We start from the raw sequence: 21,451 nt of genomic DNA, 5'->3' as shown, positions 1-21,451 counted from the left end.
AAATCTGTGCTGTAACTACAAACAGGTTAATGAATGCATCATACCAGCAGGATTCTGCATTCTGTTGACCATCTGGGTGGGTCCAGTAGGTTGGCCAAGGGAGGAATCTGAATGGGGTCCATCTAAAAGAGATTTATTTGAAAGACCATTCATCGTTTGAACTCTGTTCTTTACTCAAGTGCCACGACAATCTTACGAGGCATCTTGCAAAACAAAACGTGCTTCTTGAAGGTTCTGGTGGTCTTGTACCGTTAAAAACGTTTGACAACCTTAACATGTCCTTAAATTACATGCAGGTGTATGTGTGGTGTAGGTACGCACTGGGTGGCTGCGTCGGATTCATGCCGGTTGGTGCTTGAGGTAGTGCACTGTTGGGCATGCCAGGCTGAGTAGGCATCATGCCCTGCTTCTGCAGCCTGGTTCTCCTCTTCTCCTCCAGTTCTTTCTGGATCTTATAAATCTTCTCCGCTAACAAGTGGTAATACTCAGCCTGGAAGAAATGGATGCTACCATGAATGCTTCAGACAGAAATTCACTACAGACATGACCATCAGGGCCACAAGAAAAATCCTCAGACTTTGACCTAAGTGTTCTAACCAGCCACAAAGCAATAAATCAAACCTATTTAAAAAATGTAAATTGTGCAAAAATGGTTGAAAAAGTTATCTTTACTGTGACATTAATCTTTAAAACCTGGTTTTGCACACAAATAAGTGAACACAAGGCCAAATACATATTTAAGTAATCACATAAATAATTAACAAATCAAAATCATTTCTCAAAAAACTCAATTTTGTGTTTCTTAAATAGGCATTTAGATTTTTTAATATTCTCTATGAAAGTTTTGGATGAAATCTACATGAAATGTGTGATTGTTCTCACCCTGCTGTTGGCAGATTCATACATATCGCCCTCTACTTTGCGCGCATAAGCTACAAGGTTATCCATCCGTCGATCCTTCAGTGCCGCGGGGTCTGGAGTGGGGAAGATAGCCTGCACTCTACTCACACACACATCATGCAAATGGAAAAGAGAGGAAAACGCTGTTTGGCATAAATTGGCTCTAGCAAATTACTGCAGACCCATGTCTGTGTGTGTGTGTTACTCACAGTTTGTGCACGAGGTGATTCCGTAGGTCTTGCGTGATGTCTTCATGCCAGCTTTTCCTCATTCCTGCAGAGGGAGGCGCGGCTGTCGCTGTGGACCCCATATTACCAATCCCTGAAGTGTCATTCATCAGACTGCGAGAAAGAGAGAGAGATCCCATGTGATTACATGACTCGATGGAATCCTCAATGCTGACTGGTCAACTTTCACAATAACCGACGCACATCAATGGTGGAGCACTTATTCAGGATATTTGAATGGATAACATCTAATGAAATAAATCAAATTTTGCTTATTTTTAGGTAAATACATGGATAAGCAGGACATGGTGTAGTTTGCATGCAGTTGTTCCAAAACAAACTTTTTAAGAAGATCCACAGAAAAAAATGGTCATCATTCATCCACCCAAAACCTGTATATGACTTTCTTATGTGGAATGCAAAAGAAGATATTCTGAGAATGTCTCAGTGGTTTTCTATCCATATAGTGGAAGTCAATGTTGTTTGGTTACTAACATTCTTCAAAATATCTTCTTTGGTGTTCTGCTGAAGAAAGAACGTCATACAGGTTTGAAATGACATGAGGATGAGTAAATGAAAATGTTCAGATCCCTATAAGAGCACCCTGATCACCCTGTCTGGGTTTATGTTGCAATAACATCCGTCTGACTGTCCATTATCCCTTCCACTGTGTCAGACTGCAGACTGAAACAGCGCAGATGAGGTGCCGCTTCACTGATCTCCAGTGATGTCCATTACCTCTGAGCTGTCATGTTTCGGTGCAGCAAGCTGTCTGGAAGCATTCCGGGATGCTGGTTCGTCATCTGGGGTCCGACTCCACCATTTACTCCCATTGGGTTTCCACCTGCTGCGACACATTTTGTACAACAGTTCCTTCTGGTGCACTCATATTTGTGTGTCCGATAGCACAACCCTCTCTATCCACAAACACAATGCGTCACACTTACCCATGTTGTTGAGCGGCCTCATGCCAGGTTGGGTGGGCACAGACGTCTGTTGATTCGGATTGGTTGCTTGATTGCCCTGGTAGGTGAGCCCGAGGGCAGCGTATGCCCTTTCAATGGAGCTCGGGTCAATCTGACTGGGCGGGTTTAGGTTTGGGGTTGAAGGCTGGCCACCAGGTAAAGACCCCCCTAATGGACCACCCATACCAGCTCCTCCCAACAGAGCTAGAGAGAGTTATGCATTAGTCACACATACAGTGAAACCATGACACTTTAACCCAGTCCTAGAATAAATGAGCATGCACACCATCATCGAATGTGGTCAAAATGTGGTCATGTTTATCAACCACAAACGTGTATGAACACAATGTGTAAAGGATCAGAGTAAAATGCATGCCGGATACATAAAGGCATTAAGTGTGTTAATTTACATTGCTGGTTTCTTTTGTCCCCGGCGCTCTTAAGCGGCAAACACACAGGACAGTCGTGTCTCGTGCAGTTTTTCCAGTGAGAGATGATCTGCCTGGAGGAGGCGCAGTGAGCAACTGCAGAGGAACACAAACACTTCAGTAATGCCGTATCATTCGGTTTGTGTGTGGGCAGATGAAATATGAATGAAAGACTAGAAATATGTCATGGAGGCATCGCAATAGGCTGCCAATGCAGAGGTTTTGCTTTACAGCTACAAAAGCAAATCGTATAACAGAAAGAGAGACAATTCACCCACCCTGGCAGGATTTGCCGGCCTGACAGTGCGTCATGTGGTTGAGGACGTTCTTCATGGTTCTGCAGTGGGGCAGGTTGCACTGGCGCACCTCTCCGTTGGCCTGCTCCCTGCGATGGCACTTGTGAGCGTGCAGTAACAGCACCAGCTGTTGTTGAATGAGTTTGCGTTTCTCGGGGTCCGCTGCAGGAGGCGCCGTCGCCCCAGCTGGCCCGGATACGCAGCCCACCACACCTGAGCTCTGCTAAAGACAGAAAGAAAGTGTGAAGTGTTTTTTTTATAACCAGGGCCAAAGTTTGGCATGGGTCAGTCTTGTGCATATTTCATTGCATTACAGGGTCAGAACAATGATCACAACCCCATAAAACCAACATATCGGTCTGACCCAAAGTCATTAAATCTGTATATGAGGGAACACAAAAGCAGATATTTTGAGAAATGTCTCAGTGGTTTGGTGTCATACGATGGCATTCAATGAACCCCAACATTGTTTGGTTATTAACATTCTTCAAAAAATCTTCTGTGTTCTGCAGAATAAAGTCATACAGGTTTGAAATGACATGAGGGTGAGTAAATGATGAAAGGATTTTCATTGCTAGGTGAACTATCCCTTTTGCTGTTTTTTTATCAGCAGAGAAGGAATTATCCATTTGGTCCTGTAGGGTCTGTGACTGTGTTAATGCAGTTCGCTGTGAAATTTAGCCTGTAGCTCTCTCACCATGGCACCCATGTTCTGCCCATGCTGAGGTTTCTTGTCCATGTTGAACTGGTTAATGCTGTTGGGTTGAGCTGCTTTATTTTGGAGCCCCATGGACTGTCCTCCACACTGACCATATGAACCACCGTAGGGGCCCGGGGAACCCATCATTCCCATCTGAGAGAGAAAAATAGAATTTTTTTTTTGATTGCTTAATGAACATGAGTTATAGTATTGATTTTAGTTTTATTAATATTTTAAATCGGCATTTATTTTTAGATATTTATTTTTTTTAGGATTAATTAATTTTTATTTTAGTTTTATCTTAGTTTTTGTTTATTATTATAATTTTACTGCTTTAAACTTACTTCAGTTTATTTTTGAGGCAACATTTAAATTTTCCTTGAGTTAAGTTTTTCCAAAAAAATGTTGGTCAATATTTGATTTGATTTCAATGAACAGGTACATTTTCAAAGTTTTAATTTGAGTAAACTAAAATAACCTTGCATGACAGGACTCAATCCATCGGCATTCTACAGCACTGTGAAGCCAAAATCAAAGAGCCAAGCATTTTAACAAGAAAACAAGAAAAAACACCAACAATATCAATGGGGATTTCAGCCAATATAATAAAAATGTAGGATAAATGTGTTTTGTATTCAGTGACAAGATTTTATGCACACATTCTTTTGGATTACCCACATCATCTATCCATATCTATTTGAAATGTCAGGGCTGCCGCAGTATCAATTCCTCAAACGAACCTCCAATTCAATGGTCAGAATTTCCAACTATCTACAAGCACCCAGCAAAACAAAGACACAATAAGAATCTCATTCCCTCTTTTCTGCCCATTTCCTGCGGTCTAGGTTGTGCAATCGCCTGTGAATCAACAAAATGGTGCTCGCAGTTCCTCGTGTCAATGAGCTGAAGGTTTTTCCAACCGAGGTCTGTTTTATTTTTAAGAATTATGATGCTGAATTTATCACAATAACGAAAGACACACCACAATATAGACAAACACACAGATCTTCACGCATTAATGCACGAGTGTGTGATTTCTACAACAATATCTTCTAGTAGGGCTGTCAAAAATAATTGATTTTATGATGCATCGCGATGCAGATGCGAACGATTACTGCATCGATGAATAAAAAACATATAATCGATTATTAAAACATGCAATTAAACATCATATGTGCCAGTGGTTACTGTTTTTTGTAAATAGAAAGTGATTAAACAGTTACAGCTGCACGCGAGCAGTGCGACGTGACAAAAAACTATAGAACCTATTATCTACAGAAATTCTGTCCCCATTGGATGCGGTGCGACAAACGCTTTGTTCGTAAAGGTGCAGTGAACTAGGACCACAATTTTAACCCGAGCTTTTGTTATATAAGAAGGAATCGTATTCAAGCAAACATCCTGTAAGTGTCAGACCTGAAAACGTCCTTGTTATTGAAATAACAACCGTTATTGACACGAGGCTCAGCGAACGGCAGGTCCTGGAATGCACCTATCTACGACATCATAGGTAGGTTGAACACCGCCTCCACAGAAGAATATCAACGCCTACTTCTCCAGCCCTGCCCACTGGTTCACGCATGACACTACTGAACACAAGCTGCACGGAACCAGATAGAGCGAGTGTAAGCATCATGCTGTTAAAGATCGCAAAATATTGTGCAGTGCCTGGTTGTGGAAGAACACAGTCGCTGCATAACCTTCCTTCGGATTCCGACAGTAGGAATGCGTTAGGGATGGGCGATATGGCCCTAAAACTCTATCACGATAATTCCTGGTATTTGTTGCGATAACGATAAAAATGACGATATATCCATAACGCCACCTGCCGCTTTTTTTTGCGTCAAGTGATAGTAGCTGCATGTAGTCTAGACCCTCAGAAAAACAAATATTATCAAAAAGTAAAACTTACCCCAAATCAAACAGCTGCTAAAATATACCTACAGTATTTTTGTAAATATAAAATATAATAGTGAGATTCGACTTCAAAAGGTTGTAGTAAAGAAAAGTTAAATGAACTAAAGCTCAATAAACACATCATGTCATACCTAAAACTGTATATAGCCTATTGTTGGGTGGAAACGATCGATCGCAGCACGCTGTCAATCACTCTCTCTTGAACTGTGTGAACCTTCTCTTCTCACAGCAACATACACTGAATCTGTCTATGACTCGCGCTACAGAAAGAGAACAGAAAAATGCGGATAAAAGAAATCTAATTAAATAATCCATGCTTTTATACGCTCATAAACGTATTTAAAATAACGTAATACAAACTCGCATTTGTACTGTATGTAAACAGGCAGCAGTGCTGTGCACGCTCTGTCGCTATGAAAGCACATGTGTGCGCGAGCTGCGCACAGGACGCTCCGTTCATCCTGTATATAACTGGCAAGAAATCATATTAAACAATTTGCGCACGCGCGCATAACATCTAACGAATGTTTAAATAAATACTTTTAGCCAAACTAAATGTTGTGGTGTAACGTATTATGACTATCAACGAATACTTAACAAATGAATTAAATAAAACGAAAGTGAAACTAAACATTAACTCGGATGCATCTACAGTACCAACCTTAACGAGATTTAGAGCTCGTCTTTTAGTGCAAACTCTATCTCAGCTTCACGTCCGCCCTCCGCTATACCCGTTTTCGCTTCACATATGAGCTGTGAATGGGTCTCACAAAGAAATACGTCATCAACTAGAATTTATCGTTTATATCGCGGGAAGACTAATTCCTATCGTGTGGGGAATTTCTACCGGTATATCGCAAACAATATAATATCGCCCATCCCTAGAATGCGTGGTTGAAGTTCATTTTTAAAGACGTTCCAGCTCACGTGGGGAAAACAGTGAGCGTTTGTTCGCTTCATTTCAACGCGGATTCCTTGAACAAGTGCTTGAACTTTGCGGAGAGACTAAAATTAAAAAGCAGTGCTGTGCCGTCAACATTGGATCCGATAGGAATGGCGCAGCAATCTTATGTGAGCAAAACATATTTGTATTATGCGTCACTATTGCTTTGTTAGAGATCGCTTGATATGCCCTGATAGTATTACCTGGGGACCTCTAGTCATTTGTAATAATTGTAATCGGGATCTCTGTGATTTGGCGGTCTCATATATCATTTTTCAAGGTTTTATCCACCGTTTGCGAATAATGGAGGCTGTTTTGAAGCGTTTTGATATTATTTCTGGTGCCGGGTCATATCCATATCTGCCAACACTGTCGTTTTAGCCGGGAGTCTACCGTTTGTTTAGTTATCATGAAAACTATAACATTTGAGACCCGCGATTGCGGTGATCTTCTGTCCGGTTCGCGGGTCTTAAATGCTGACATGTACGGTCATATATCACTAAACACCATACAACTATAGGCTACACAAACTACACGCAAAGCCTTGCCATCACATCTGGGAAATAAGTCCGTAAATTTGAGTAAAATCACGTTACGTAACGTTACGTGTCTAACCAAAGTCACAGAAGGCTCCAACTAAGTCAACTACGCAAGCTGCTGTCCAATCATAGCAGTGGGCATTTACTTCCAAGTCTTCTATGCGGCCCGCCCTTAAAAACCGAGCGTTTCTCCAGCCAGCCTCAAAACCAGGGTAGAAAATAGCCTATTACTTATTGATTTTGATGTTTTCGAATGTAATCAGACAATAGTATAAAACAATAAAAACGGCCAGTTCACTGCACCTTTAATGGTTTCTGTTGTCTTTTGGTGCGTCACACAGCTCCGCTCGCGTGCGATGCAGACAGAGTGTTAAAGTGTGAGGGAGACATACTTACTTGTGCAGTAATATTTAAAATTGATGATGCAACGCATCGTGATATTGAATCGTTGACATAATAATCGTAATCGAATCGTGAGACCAGTGACGATGCACACCCCTATCTTCTAGCCAAACAATAAATAGATGTCAAATAGTTTTCAAAGTATTTATAATGGAGCTGAATTCCTTTATTATTTCACTGTTACAGTGCCGACACATTATGGTACTTTTATTAATTTCATTACTAGAAAAAACATCAAATGTGCGTTTAAATGCACGCTATAAAAAGTGTGAAAAGAAAACTTAGCCTTTAAAAGTCATAAATCCTGAGAACTTTTTGTTTGACCTTTAATATCTAATATAAAGTTCCCTGAAGCATCTTAAGAAAATCAAATCTGAGCACAACTGAAAGTTGTGCTTCTGTACACCCAACTTTTTGTTTTATGCTCTCAAAGAGTCTAAGACCCCATAAAATAGTTTGCTAAATGGAATTTTCTGTCTTGTGTTGAAGCATACTCTATTCATACAAAAGTTAGGATGAAATACATATTAAAAGGCTTTTTACCATAGAGTTGGTCGGACAAAACTACATCCATATGCCTATGAGAAGGGTTAATATTTAGGCGATATTATAATAGAGTTAAAGGTGCTGTGTGTAGTTTTTAGGAGGATCTACTGACAGAAATGCAATATAATATACAAAACTAAAGAATGTCCTTTCAGAATTCCGAAAGCTCTTACAAATATATAATTTGATAATTAATAAACTAATACCCATATTTCCAAAAAGTCCCCTCCATGTGTTACCTTATTCACGGCTCCTGGTTGCTGTGGCCTTACAGCCGTCTGTGCCATCTGCTGCCCTGCATTTTGCTGGTGCAGGGTATCCGGCAACATGTTTCCGTTACCAGCCACACCTGCGTTCATGTTCACATTGCCGTAGCGCATTCTAGGCGCACCGTTCATCACCTGCCCTCCCATCATGCTTTGCGGCTGTCCGTTCCCTTTATGGGCTCCCATCATTCCCCGGTTCAGTCCAGCCACCATGCCAGATTGTGGCACCATGCCAGGCTGCTGCTGTGGGCCAGACTGCTGCTGCGGGCCAGACTGCTGCTGCGGGCCAGACTGCTGCTGCGGGCCACCCAGACCCTGTGCAATGGGGTTGCCACCCAGTCCTCCCATCATCCCCATGGAGGCCGGGTTTCCCGGGCTGCCCGAAGCGGCAGAAGCGGACTGAGGGGCGCCAGGGCGGAGGAGTTCGGAGAGGTGCTTGTGTTTGGCAGCAGTGTCCTGGCCTGAGCCACCCAGAGGTCCCAATGTCCCCCCTCCACCCAGACTGGTGTGTAAGTGTCCAGAGTCCACACCGTTAGAAAGGCCGAAGTCAGACGAGTTGATGAGTTCATCAGGGAGGTCATGTTCCAGGTCAAACAAAGAGCCAAAATCTGTGAGAGAAAATTTTCAGATTTAGATGAATAGTAGTAGTTTCATGGCCTATGGGTTATCATTTATTGCACTGTTGTACAGCTGTCAGCCTGATGTCAAGACGAAGTAACCGAAGTACACACAGTAAATACACAACCAGTGGTTGATACTAATAAAAAACACATGGCACAGAATAACAATGGACAAACGGTGGGACAAAATGGGGGCTTTTACTATGTAATGGCAGGTATTGATAAATCAACCCACCGAAAACTAATAATACAACCTCTTCTGAATGGGCAGCACGAAACTTATGAATAAAGTGTTCATATTATTGATGGACCCAACATCAGCAACAACAATGAAACACCTGACATCTTATATATTATTGCCATTGACATTAAGCTGTTTTCTTGGTTGAGGTGGAAGTTTCACCTAAATCTGCTGACTGACATATCAATGCCCATTTTCTGTTTTCTTTCTTTTTCGAAGTGTAGTGTAGAATCAGTGTCAATTTGAGCAAATAAAAAGATTTAAAAAAAACATGGGCTACTATTGTCAATTTAAGAGATGTTGCTAGTCACTAAAGAATCATTTAAACCGAAAGAAACATTAAAATGTAAACAAACTAAAAAAGAAACAACTTTTGCATACTTCAGTCTCGAGCCACAATCGCAACGCAATCTTGTCAAGCAAACGTGATTTAAAACTTGTGCAAGTTGAGTTTCCTTGCATGCACACAACATCTACACTCAAAATGCGTTATCTCATAAACCTTTGACGCCAATCTAACTTTATAAGTGACATCTCACAACGACGCACAAAGCAAAAGTTTGTTGCACACACCCGGAAAGACATCGCGTACACACGACGATGACCACGCACAGAGTTGTAACACACCTCACCAACTTCAAATGAAAACACGGAGCCTAGCCAGCTAGCCCTCTTGCTAAGTTATTTAAATTCACGCGAATGCCGCAAACAAGTACATAAACATAAAAGCACCAACAATACAAGTCGTGTGTGTTATTTTCATGCATTCACGCTAACAGCGGCAGCGTTCAAGCGCGAGACCAGCCGCACGCCGCAGCGCGTGAACGTTATTATTTACCGTTTCCATCGCTCGCGGAGACCGACAGAGCCGGGGAAGACAATTTAGGCCTCTTTGATGAAGGCGGACCGGAGTCCAGCACATTATCGGCCATAGTTTTCTTCCAATTTAACGCTTGAGCATATATCCCGCGAAGGATAGCCCTTCCCGTGGAGTCTCGAGTCGATGTTCAATCGAAGTCCCTTGTTCACGAGCTCCGGACGGATTCCCGTTTACCTCTCATGGGACGATGCATGCATGCAATGCAATACAAGAGTTGTCCACAAAAATACTTTGTCCTCCGATTCGATATAAAGTCCCCCTTTTCTCGTTAGTTCCTCAAAGTATGTTTCCGAAGGGAGGAACAGACAGACGGTCGCGCAAACTCACGTAGCCTCGTCGGCGACTAAGCAGTTTTCCCGAGATTTATCCTCGCTGCTTGCATCCGTCTTTTCCGCCATTGTCGGCGGCGAACCGAAGTGTTGGATTTTTTAAGGCGTTGTGTACGAGAGATAGGAAACGTGATGGAGAAAAGCGACCCAAAGTCACTCCGCTGTGGATGTGCGGCTTCGTGCGATGTTAATGGGAAAACGCAAAGACTCAAAATGATTCCTCTCTTTGGTCCGGGTGTGCATTGTAGTGCTTGAGATTCTCACCCAGCATCACTTTTACGTGGAGGAAGGGAAATTAAAAGTCCATTATGCCGCTTAAAACTGACACGGATGTATGAGATTCTTCTTTAGTATTTATTTCCCCTAAATGACGAAGGTAAAATAAATATATACTGAAAATTGTGAATTTGCAATCGTTACAACCAAGCAATCGTATGCCAGGTAACATTAGTGTATCCTTTCGTCATTTAAATAGTCCAAATGTAGTCCTGTGCAACTCCTTAGATAACAAGGATGCAGATGTGCACATAGAGCTAAATGGCTTCAGTTTGCATGCACGAGTCGACACTTTATGGTATTACAAACAACTTGCATATTTCACCAGAAGCGTCCAACGTCTCAATATATTGCGACCACTTCAAAGGTGACAAGTTAGTTTATTGCGTTCGTGCACGCGTGCATTCGTATCTGAATCTGACTCGTGCGCCCTCTGTGTGAATGTGTCCAGTGCACGAGCTCGGGGGGGGGTTAAAACTGTTTGCAGAAAATCTCTGACCATTGCCTCAAGAGAACACGACCACCCCGCACTGCGCACAGACGCTCGTGCATGCAAAACGCAAAATAAATGATTTTAAAAGTGGATATTAAATGGTCCGCAAGTGCAAGATGTTCCCTTGCAATTGTGCAGTTTGTGTGCGCACAAACCAAAGAATGAAAATCAAGTTAAGTTGTAGACCGATGCTCAATGTATATGCGTGTATTTCAATGCACTGACAAATCAAGTAAATCAGAATATCTTGTCACTGCACGAAGAGCTTGCAGTGCATCGAGGAAAGCTGCAATAAGCAATAGAAACAGCGGTGGGTCGAAAATAGATTAAACCGAATCGAGTTGGGCTTCAGTAATACGTTGGGTCCGAAGCATCTGCCGATCCTGGTGATATTGCCAGCTGCACCCCCCAAAATCTGGGGGTCCTCAAACCCCTTTCGTAAGCTTTGTGATGCTGTGAACCCCCCTGCGCGTTCATCCCTTTTAAATTTCTCCCTTCTTCTGCACAGTTCCTGCTGTTTTTCCCACTTTTGGTGTCGTCCACCGGCACCCGGCGATGCAATTTTGTCCTTTTTCACCACTTCGTGACGATGGGGGCTGTAGATGTTTTTAACGCTGTTATTTTCCTTTTCCTCTGATGGGTTTCCCTTCGTTTAAATGTACTGCCCTCTTCCGCCTCTACGTTCCGTTTAAAAAAAGAAAAAGACAGGAAAACCGATCCGTTCTTTAATTTTTACACGGGAGAATCTATAATCTCCCTCCGTTGTCTTCCGGTAATCGCCCGGTTGCGTTTTATCCAGTGTGGATCCGAGAGGACGGAGCCGCTGCGCAGCCGGCGGCGCTCAGAGTCGCAATGATCGGCGCCCGAGTGGCTTTTTTTCGGTCGCTCCTGCCTCCTTCACTCTCTCCGCACAAACAAAATGGCGGCTTGTTGTTTCTACTCCTCTGGCTGGGGGAGGGAAGGTTGGAGGTGCAGTAACATTAGCAAGGGGGGTGGAGGGGGAGATGGCGATCGGGATTTCCCGGACAGTGCTATTTCCTCACTGTTTCGAAGTATGCTCATCTGGGCGGGCGCGAGGGGTCCAGCAGCATCAGATGATGGAGTGACTGGATAGATGACCGGTGTGGATGATACACACAGTGCACGATTTTCAGTAAAGGCTGCTTCGTATTTCAACCAAAGATACATCGGTTGACTAACTGAAGGGACGGTCAGCCTCCTTGAGAATCACAGGGGTCAAGTAGCTTGTCTAGGAGTCAGCTCACCCCAAGGGCTGTGTCTCAAAATCTAGTGAGCCCCCTACCTGAACAGCAAATTTCTAGGTGCATTCAAACCTGTCATTTTAAGATTGCATGCTGTCTCTTAACCTAGTGAGATACCTACTAGACTCATTTTTGAGGAAGTCAATGCAATCACATACATCAAAACGCCCTACCTACATAGGCAATACTTTTATGGGTTTAGATTTAGCCTGAAGGACTTTAAATGGGATACCCAAAAATGCAACCTAGGTCAGATGATTCACATTTGTAGTGACTGATTAATTTCAGATTAATTGTCATCTTTCAGCAACAAACTTGTGTGGTTGTTGGACAGGTTGTCTCATGAAGTCAAAAGATTCAGAATCTTTTTTTATAAATCATCTGTCAATATGGCTCTATGTTGCACTTTAGAAATGTGCTGTCTCCTAGGTCACAGTGAAACTACAGTATAAGACATTTATTTGGACAACATTTTGTAAAAAACATGTCAATAAATCATCAAACAAGCAAAATGTCTCACTGCCAGAGATAAAATAGTCTGTTGTTTACCATGCTCAATTCAATTCTCCTATAAACCTTTATCCTAGATCTTAGGAGTAGATCAAATACATAACACAACCACGCCAAACCAAACCTTCCAACTATCAAGTGTAGGAGTGAACTGGGTATCTGTGAGATGGTGCACCTTGTCCAGACAAGCCCAGCTCTTAATCCAGTAGATTTCATACTTAACTGGAGCAGGTTCTCTGAAATGTAGACCTCACAGGTTTAGTCAGTTGACTCAAAGGCATTTAAAGAAAACCCTATGAGAGGTAGTGTTAAAAGACGGGAGAATTACACTCTTTATGGAAGAATTCGCTATGTCTTGTCTCCAGTTTTCTCAATCATCTCTCTGTGCGCAAGTTCTCTCTACATCAGCGATGGTTTTTGGAGTGTGGGCAGACAGGACGAGGGGTCCCCCCTGGTCCCGGATTACCACGTCATCCTCAATTCGTACCCCGAGACCTCTGAATCGCTGTGGGCTTGATTCGTCATCTTCGCTGATGTACAACCCTAGTAATCACAAATAAAAATGGCGATTAAAAAATAAACTATTTTTGACATTTTCACAAACATTATTAGCAGACCTCTGGCATATAATAAAAACAATAGAATGTGGCTCATGAATTTAAGGTATATGATGTATCTGTATGTTATCTTTTGGGTTTAAACCCATGTCCTTGATGGTGCTTGTGCTTTGCTCTGCCAGTTGAGCTAATGAGATCATTTATTAAAAAGAACCGAGGCATCTCTCTGTGATCTCCACCTGGCTCTATGGTGATCACCATGCCGGGCTGCAGCGGTTGTGAACGGGAGAGCTCGGGTGTGTCATGAACGTCCATGCCCAAGTAGTGACCAACATGATGGGGGCAAAACTGCCGAGCAGCCTGGAACAAAGAAAGAAACAGACACTATGTGAAATGCAGTTTTAGCAATAAACGCAAGAAATGCAATTTTGATGCAATCAACAGCATGTCAAACTATCGTAATGCTGCACGTCTCCAGACTCTTGAGTCTTAAACTCAAATATCTCTTTTCTCACCTAAACTCACTTTTGACTTATGCCCTGAGACTGCTGGCCTGTGCCCAGTTCCCTGAGTGGATCCCTGAGTGGATATCCTGAAGCAATTTCTTTAAAGTCCCAGTGAAATTAAAAATTGCAATGCCTATTTTTGTGAAAATAGGCAGTTGTGGCCTAATGGTAAGAGAGTCGGACTCGTGCCCGGAAGGTTGCCGGTTCGAACCTCAGGGCCGGCGGGTAACGACTGAGGTGCCTTACCCCTACTTGCTGCCCACTGCTCCGGGTGTATGTGTGTTCACTACTCTCTGGATGGGTTAAATGCAGAGGTCACATTTCGGGTATGGGTCGCCATACTTGACAAATAGGTCACTTCACAACTTAAAGGTATAGTTCACCCCAAAATAAAATTATGTCATCATTTACACACCCTCTTGTCATTTTAAACCTGGATGACTTTATTTCTTCCGCAGAACACAAAAGAAGACATTTTGAAGAATGTTGTTAACTGGCCCACATTCACTTGCACTGGTTTTGTGCACATACAATAGAAGTGAATGGGGGCCGGCGCTGTTCGGTTACCAACTTTCTTCAAACTATCTTTTGTGTTCTGCGGAAGAAAGAAAGTCATAAAGGTTTGAGATGGCAAGAGGGTGAGTAAATGATGACAGAATTTTCATTTTTGGGTGAACTAACATTAAGGGTTTTTATGCAACTGGGCCTTGGCACTCTGTCGTAGGAGTCATTAAGCAGAAAGAAAAAAAGAAAATTGATTAAAAATATAAAAATCTTGTTACTATCAGAGTACCTTTATTGTGTCTGTATCACTGGTGTATCTTGGGATAATTCCGAGCTCTTTGAGTTGTCGCCCCAACAGAGTGAGCATGGTGGAGTAAATGTAGTCCAGACTGACTCCAGGGTTGCATTGTGACAGACAGGCTAACTGCACCTCCAGCACGGCCTCATACAGCTCCCTTTGAGCGGGACTAAACCTGGACACGTGGCATGTGAAGTCAGAATTTTTATATATGGGCCATTCTACAGAATTCGTGCAAACTGCTGTACCACAAAAAAAAAAAAACACACATTTAAAAAGCATTCAAGTATTCAAATATTAGTTGTTTACTAAGATCCTTCTATCATCTTTTGAAACCCGCAATAATATTTAAAAGATCAGTAAGCTTAAGTCCCGAACCCAAACCCCTAAATTTCAACTTATGAAAATTATATATATATATATTTTTTTTTAAGTGAAGTTAAAAATATACAGTGGGGCAAATAAGTATTTGATACACTGCCAATTTTTCAAGTTTTCCCACTTACAAAGAATGGAGAGATGTGTAATTTTCATCGTAGGTACACCTCAATTGTGAGAGACAGAATGTAAAAAAATCCAGAAAATCACATTGTATGATTTTTAAATAATTAATTTCCATTTTATTGCATGAAATAAGTATTTGAGACAATAGAAAAATAGAACTTAATATTTGGTACAGAAACCTTTGTTTACAATTACAGAGGTCAGACATTTCCTGTAGTTCTTGACCAGGTTTGCACACACTGCAGCAGGGATTTTGGCCCACTCCTCCATACAGGTCTTCTCCAGATGTTTCAGGTTTTGGGGCCAAAAAATCTTGCGATACATGGCTCCATCCATCCTCCCCTCAATACGGTGCAGTTGTCCTGTCCCCTTTGCAGAAAAGCACCCCCAAAGCATGATGTTTCCATTCCCATGCTTCACAGTTGGGATGGTGTTCTTGGGATTGTACTCATCCTTCTTCCTCCAAACACGGCGAGTGGAGTTTATACCAAAAAGTTATATTTTGGTCTCATCTGACCACATGACCTTCTCCCATGCCTCCTCTGGATCATCCAGATCCACTTCATCCAGATCAAACTTCAGACGGGCCTGGACATGTGCTGGCTTGAGCAGGGGGACCTTGCGCGCGCTGCAGGATTTTAATCCATGGCTGTGTAGTGTGTTACTAATGGTAACCGTTCAGACTGTGGTCCCAGCTCTCTTCAGGTCATTGACCATGTCCTCCCGTGTAGTTCTAGGCTGATCCCTCACCTTTCTCAGGATCACTGACACTCAACGAGGCAAGATCTTGCATGGAGGGCTTCTTCAAGACAAACTAACAGGTCTAAAAATCATACAATGTGATTTTCTGGATTTTTTTACATTCTGTCTCTCACAATTGAGGTGTACCTACGATGAAAATTACATATCTCTCCATTCTTTGTAAGTGGGAAAACTTGAAAAATCGGCAGTGTATCAAATACTTATTTGCCCCAGTGTATATATTTTATATTTTATTTTTAAATGATTAAACTTTATGTAAATTTTATTTTCATGTCACTTCCGAAACAGAGTATGTTTTAGTCCATTGGCTGAGACATTTTTTTTATCAAGAATCGTTACTGTGTCCCTTTCTCTAATAAGCTACATGGTAAGTAGATCAGTCTTATAATTTTGAAATCAATGTGTTCAAAAGTCAGAAAATCTTGTCAGTACCAAACATCTTTTTTCTGCAATTAAGCAAACTGTTTGGGCGTTATTCCATAAAATTTAATTTTTATGTGACTACATCTGCTCAGAACTGTGCTTGCTAACCATGTGCTGATTAGCATCTTTGAGGTAGGCTCAAAAGTATTCAAAAATTGTCACTACCAAAACAGTCATGACCGAAACGTATCACTGGGTATCATTGTTTCAGTAGTGAGAAAAAGTAACAATTAATCATTTATTTGGGGAAATAAACAAAGCTCTGCACAGTTATGCAAATCATTAGTATTTTAGTATGTCTTAGTAGTGATATAGTATGTAAGCTGTAGGTTTTCTATTAGATATTTACTGTCAGATGTGTGTCTGCTATATGTGCTGGCTGTGTATGTGCAACATAGTTAGCTATTTGTATTAACGTAAAATGTTGAAAGTCTGATTCAGCTGTACAAATTAAATATTGTGATCACTACCAAAACATTACCATCACTACTGAAAATGTGTGTCACGACCAAAACATGGGATTTTTTGTCACTTAAAAAGTATATTAGTATATTAAATTATCAATTAAGATGTTATAATAGTGTTTGGTTCAATGTATACTGTATATAAACTAATGAATCCTTAACTTCGAAATCGGTATGATCAATTTTATGCCTTTTACAAAGAAAGATTGGATTCAAAATACAACAAATCTCATAAATTTCACTTCTCCCGGAAAAGCACGGCAACAGCGAGAAAGAGCACACCCATCAATGTGCTTCGTTCGGGTTACGGAAGTTCAGCTGTGAAACTTAGTCATGTGTCTGTTTTTGTTGGCAATCGGCGCAAACTTTTAATGCAATGATGTAATGTCTGCTCGTGCTTTAGTTCCGCCCACTGCACCTCCAGGAGCTTGACTGTTTTCGGAAATAATCGTACAGCTGTATCTGTCTTTTATAAATGTGATCAAACTAAATACTCTTCGAAGATACGAAGTATTCAATACTACTCTATACTTACTCAAGATTAAAATGCGTGTTACCTCCGCTTTAAGTTTTGTTAAAAGCAAACTCACTTTCCATTCACCGGCCAAGTGCGTGTGATGTCACTGACATAACCAAAATATTCACAGCCTCCATCCAACAAGACCATTTCTCCATCCTTGAAAAAAGAACAGTTCGGGTTCAAAGGATCAATCTATTCAGGATTATGGATAAATAAAGGTTCATGAACTTTCATCATCTGCTTAGCCTCATGATGTTCCAAACCTGCTTTGTTTATTTTGTGGAACACAAAATGAGGTGTATGACTAAACATCTAGACAGATTTTCTACAGTCCATGCGACTCATACAATATAATACAGATCTTTTATTGCCAAATAATGATTTTGTAAGAACAGGCCAAAATGTATGTCATTAATCACTGAATATTGCCTCTTTTATTAATCATTTGGATCTACATACGTTTATTCTAATGTAATCTCCGTGCAAGTAAGATTTTTAATAAAAGTTGGGAGTGGTAGGAAAAATGACAATGGTAGTCAAAAGTGCCCAAGAACTGCTTGCTTTCCTGCATTCTTCAAACTATCTTGTGTTCAAAAGAACAAAAAAATAAATATAAAGTAATTTTCCGTACTATGGTAGTCAGTGGGGTCCAAGAACTGTTTGGTTATAAGCATTCTTCCAAATATATTTCTCTTTGTTCATAAGAACAAAGAAATGTATACAGATTTTGAACAACACGAAGGTGAGTAAATGATGACAAAATGTACATTTTTTGGGTGAACTATCCTTTTATACATAAAAACCCCACCGGTGATTATGTGCATTTGCTACATCACCTTCACTATTTGATTGTTGTTGATGTAATGAAGCGTGTTGGCTCGGTTTCCCCCGGCAACCACTGGAGGATAAGCCAGGAAATTAGCACCATGAGCCCGACATTCAAAATCAAACTGCGGGGAACGATATAAAAAAGACAAACAGAAAAGAAACATTGACAAATCAAAAGTTCATTGGTTAGTTTGCAGAGAGACTGCGGCTTAGTTTTAAGACAGGCCATTACCCCTGCACCGCTCAAGGGACAAACAATGCCACATTTACACTGCAATTCTACCCCCCAAAAAGTGTATTTCTCATAAAACACCGGAGAGTATATGATTTCAAACAACTCCTTTGTTATTTTTTGTATACATATATCTGCACATAATCTATGTGTGTAGGCTTTTTATTGTTACCTTTGCGTAGAGATGTGCTTCATCAATATCTCCTCTAGACATAGCCATTGTCTTCTTAAATGCCTGAAGAAAAACACATGCCTCAATACAAAGTTTATGTCACACAACTCCTTACTGACCTACAAGTAGTCAACAGTGACATCACTGCAAAACTGCAAAGACCTACTGTAATGAGAGATTTTTTAACATTTCTCATTCTCATATTAGACACCTGAAATACCATGTCGAGGTGTATGGTACTCTTGTGAGGGGTTTGTTACCTGGGCAGTGATCCGTCCCGCCTCCTTCATCAGCGCGACCTCTGCTGGGCTCTTAATGGCTCTTAGGGAATGAGTGAGGGGACGGAGAGACTGTATCAGTGGTCCTCCCTCCAAAAGGTGGCATACGTGAGTTTGGTGCAACTGCAGGTGGCAAGGCTGCGAGCTGTCGTACCATACAGTTCCACCTGAGATAACAAACATGAGAGTAAGCTTATAAATGACTTTGAGCGGCATTAAAGTAAATGCATGTCTGTTAGGGCTTTATTTGACCTTTCATACTCTTTAGCACAACGCCCAGTTCCTCTGTGCTGTGAACCCGCTCTAGTCCTGTCAGGGCAGCCGCTCCGTCCTTTCCCGAACGAGGCCCATCCCAAAGCTCCCGTGCTGGGTCTCGTCGAGGGACGAACAACACGGCCTGGTCTGGCTTACCTGATCCATACATGACCAGCGCGCTGTCCGGTTCCATAATACCTGTCAGGTACAGGAAGTCCTGGTTCTGGTGGAACGGGTAAGGGATGTCATTGGTCATGTAACGAATTGGATGTGATAGGATGATGACAATGTGGGTTGAGTTTGAGGAGGTTCCAGGACTTGTCGATCTCTCCGCTTGCATCTCGATCAGAGAGGCCAAGCGCTGCCGACGCAACTCAAACTCTGTCTGGGTGAGACCCGGGGTCACCTCACCTGTGAAAAGAAGACATTTAGAAGTTTAATTCAGATTGTAGCGTTTAAATGGCATAGACAAATAAATACATTTTCTTCCGTTTAAACTGTTGTTGGTCAATTCTGCACCACTTGTAGTACTAAACAGAATTTAAAGTGATAGTTCACACAAAAATAAAAATTTACTCACCCTCTTGTCATTTCAAACCTGTGAGATTTTCTTTTTTCTACAGAACACAAAAGAAGATATTTTGAAAAATGACAACTGGCAACCATTCACTTGCATTGGGTTTGTGTCCATACAATAGCAGCCAACTAACAATATCAAAATCTCACTGTACGATAATACCTCGATATAAAGTCCATGGTACAATATTTATTGCAATATTTAAAATGACAAATGATGACTTGGAAACGTGCCATAAGCATCCTCTTTTCTTTATCCTCTAATCATAACTCTTGCTTAGAGGTATGAGTTATAGTATGAGATGGGTCAAATGACCTAATAATCCCTTTTATAAAATAAAATAATAGCACCAGGTGGACCTTGCCAAAGGTAAAATCTTTTATTTTTTCTAACATTCTCTATGGTAGGCCTATCGTTTCATATTGTCATGTGACCACAATAATATTGAGACGATTTTGCTATCGCGATAACACGGTATAGATAATATTGTTACATCCCTATTCAATAGAAGTGAATGGGTGCCGCCGATGTTTGGTTACCAACTTTCGTCCGAATATATCTATTGTGTTCTGCAGAAGAGAGAAAGTCATACAGGTTTGAAATGACAAGAGGGTGAGTAAATGATGACAGAATTTCCCTTTTTGGGTGAACTATCCCTTTAAAAGAATAAATGTTTTTTTTCAAACAGGTTTCCCACATACATTCCCATCTGCCACTAAATAGCCTCATTCAATATTTATCCCATTGGTTGAGGCAGAAGGTGGTTTAATATTGAACATTGAGTAGCAATGCCCGAGTTATTCAAGTGACATTTAACAAGTCCTTGAAACAGAAAAGGCTATGTGAAACTCTCTGACCATATCTGATGAGGTGAGGGTGTGTGTATGGGCTTGGCTGCCCAAGGTATCTCCGTGGAACTTTCTTGGTTTTCCATCCCCCCATTTTCAGAGACACATTTCTGCATTGATGCCATACAGACCCTGTAAGGAGAATAAGCAGTTCAGACACACAAAACACTTCACAGCATCTTCTGTTGAGTTACACAAGTAATCTTTACAATAGTGATATAATGACAAATGCTGATTTGATATTCAGTTCCTGGGTCTAACATACAATATGAAGATTTATAAGATCAAGTCGATCATTAGTCATATGTGAATGAGTGATTTAGTAAATAACAGCAAGTTTATACATCTTGATCCATTACAAGCTAGTTAATACGACTATACTTCGTCAGGTTTGTTATGGCACTGAGCACTTCTTGTTGGTCTGTGAAGTTATGAAAAAGTGACAAGATCGTTGCCAACATGCATAACTTCATACATTGCCTCTTACCAGTTTTCAGTATCCAGCCATAGATTAAACAGAGAAACATTACATTGTAGTAAGTCATATGAACATTAATAAGTGAAGGAGAATCTAAAGAGCTAAACGTTTATTACCTGGACACCAGTGAGAGCGAGAAACGGACTGGACGGCTGATCTCAGTAGATTAGTGGTGGAATGCAACATTGTTGCAAGTACGCGTGATATCTAAAGACAGCTGATGTGTCAACTTTCAACATGAGGTAGAATAAGTTCCCATAATGCATGCATTAAAAATGCGTTTCGGGAATATTAACCTAAAGGCAACATAGTAGAGAAGGAAATGCACATGTAAGCATCATGATCTCGTGGAAAGGTGACCTGTCATCCTCCCCCGTTTAGGATTCTGAGCGCTCATTGGTGGATCGGCAGAAACCCCAACGCTCTGATTGGCCCGTTTCATTATGACAGCGGTACCCTGCGACTATGATGGATGGAGGACCCGTCTGCCTTTTTTTTAATTCAC

At 41.3% G+C, this 21,451-nt stretch overlaps 2 protein-coding genes across 7 annotated transcripts in view; both read right to left on the bottom strand.

Moving 5' to 3' along the window:
- ep300b (E1A binding protein p300 b) overlaps nucleotides 1-12,462 on the bottom strand; it is a 31,370-nt gene extending 18,908 nt beyond the window's left edge. The window contains exons 1-11 of one of the 3 annotated variants that reach the window (XM_057347200.1): nucleotides 9,829-12,462; nucleotides 8,103-8,737; nucleotides 3,514-3,669; nucleotides 2,799-3,039; nucleotides 2,503-2,616; nucleotides 2,075-2,296; nucleotides 1,866-1,974; nucleotides 1,110-1,241; nucleotides 883-1,000; nucleotides 322-490; nucleotides 45-122 (exon numbers count right to left, since the gene is read on the bottom strand). In XM_057347200.1, the coding sequence (XP_057203183.1) occupies nucleotides 45-122; nucleotides 322-490; nucleotides 883-1,000; nucleotides 1,110-1,241; nucleotides 1,866-1,974; nucleotides 2,075-2,296; nucleotides 2,503-2,616; nucleotides 2,799-3,039; nucleotides 3,514-3,669; nucleotides 8,103-8,737; nucleotides 9,829-9,922 (2,068 nt within the window). In that variant the 5' untranslated portion in view covers nucleotides 9,923-12,462. The remainder of the gene's footprint in view (nucleotides 1-44; nucleotides 123-321; nucleotides 491-882; nucleotides 1,001-1,109; nucleotides 1,242-1,865; nucleotides 1,975-2,074; nucleotides 2,297-2,502; nucleotides 2,617-2,798; nucleotides 3,040-3,513; nucleotides 3,670-8,102; nucleotides 8,738-9,828) is intronic. The other 2 variants (XM_057347201.1, XM_057347202.1) reach the window with 2 other exon arrangements.
- A 210-nt stretch (nucleotides 12,463-12,672) lies between these two features.
- Nucleotides 12,673-21,316, bottom strand: xpnpep3 (X-prolyl aminopeptidase 3, mitochondrial). Of its 4 annotated transcripts, XM_057347205.1 has the most exons (11): nucleotides 21,063-21,316; nucleotides 20,478-20,600; nucleotides 19,041-19,454; nucleotides 18,771-18,955; nucleotides 18,511-18,573; nucleotides 18,115-18,228; nucleotides 17,349-17,434; nucleotides 14,597-14,780; nucleotides 13,537-13,657; nucleotides 13,069-13,283; nucleotides 12,673-12,976 (listed from the first exon to the last, which is right to left on the bottom strand). In XM_057347205.1, exons 1-10 carry the CDS (start codon nucleotides 21,130-21,132, stop codon nucleotides 13,111-13,113), a joined length of 1,533 nt encoding a protein of 510 aa, XP_057203188.1. In that variant the 5' UTR covers nucleotides 21,133-21,316; the 3' UTR covers nucleotides 12,673-12,976; nucleotides 13,069-13,110. The 4 variants fall into 4 exon arrangements, with proteins under 4 accessions (XP_057203188.1, XP_057203186.1, XP_057203190.1 ...); XM_057347203.1 differs by having other exon boundaries at nucleotides 12,673-13,283; XM_057347207.1 differs by having other exon boundaries at nucleotides 12,673-13,283; nucleotides 20,478-20,578.
- Nucleotides 21,317-21,451: the final 135 nt, after the last annotated feature.

Source organism: Triplophysa rosa, linkage group LG11 (assembly GCF_024868665.1).
Source record: "Triplophysa rosa linkage group LG11, Trosa_1v2, whole genome shotgun sequence".
Classification (NCBI taxonomy): Eukaryota; Metazoa; Chordata; class Actinopteri; order Cypriniformes; family Nemacheilidae; genus Triplophysa; species Triplophysa rosa.
The sequence above is the reverse complement of the archived record's forward strand: the minus strand, read 5'-3'. Positions and strand labels throughout refer to the sequence as shown.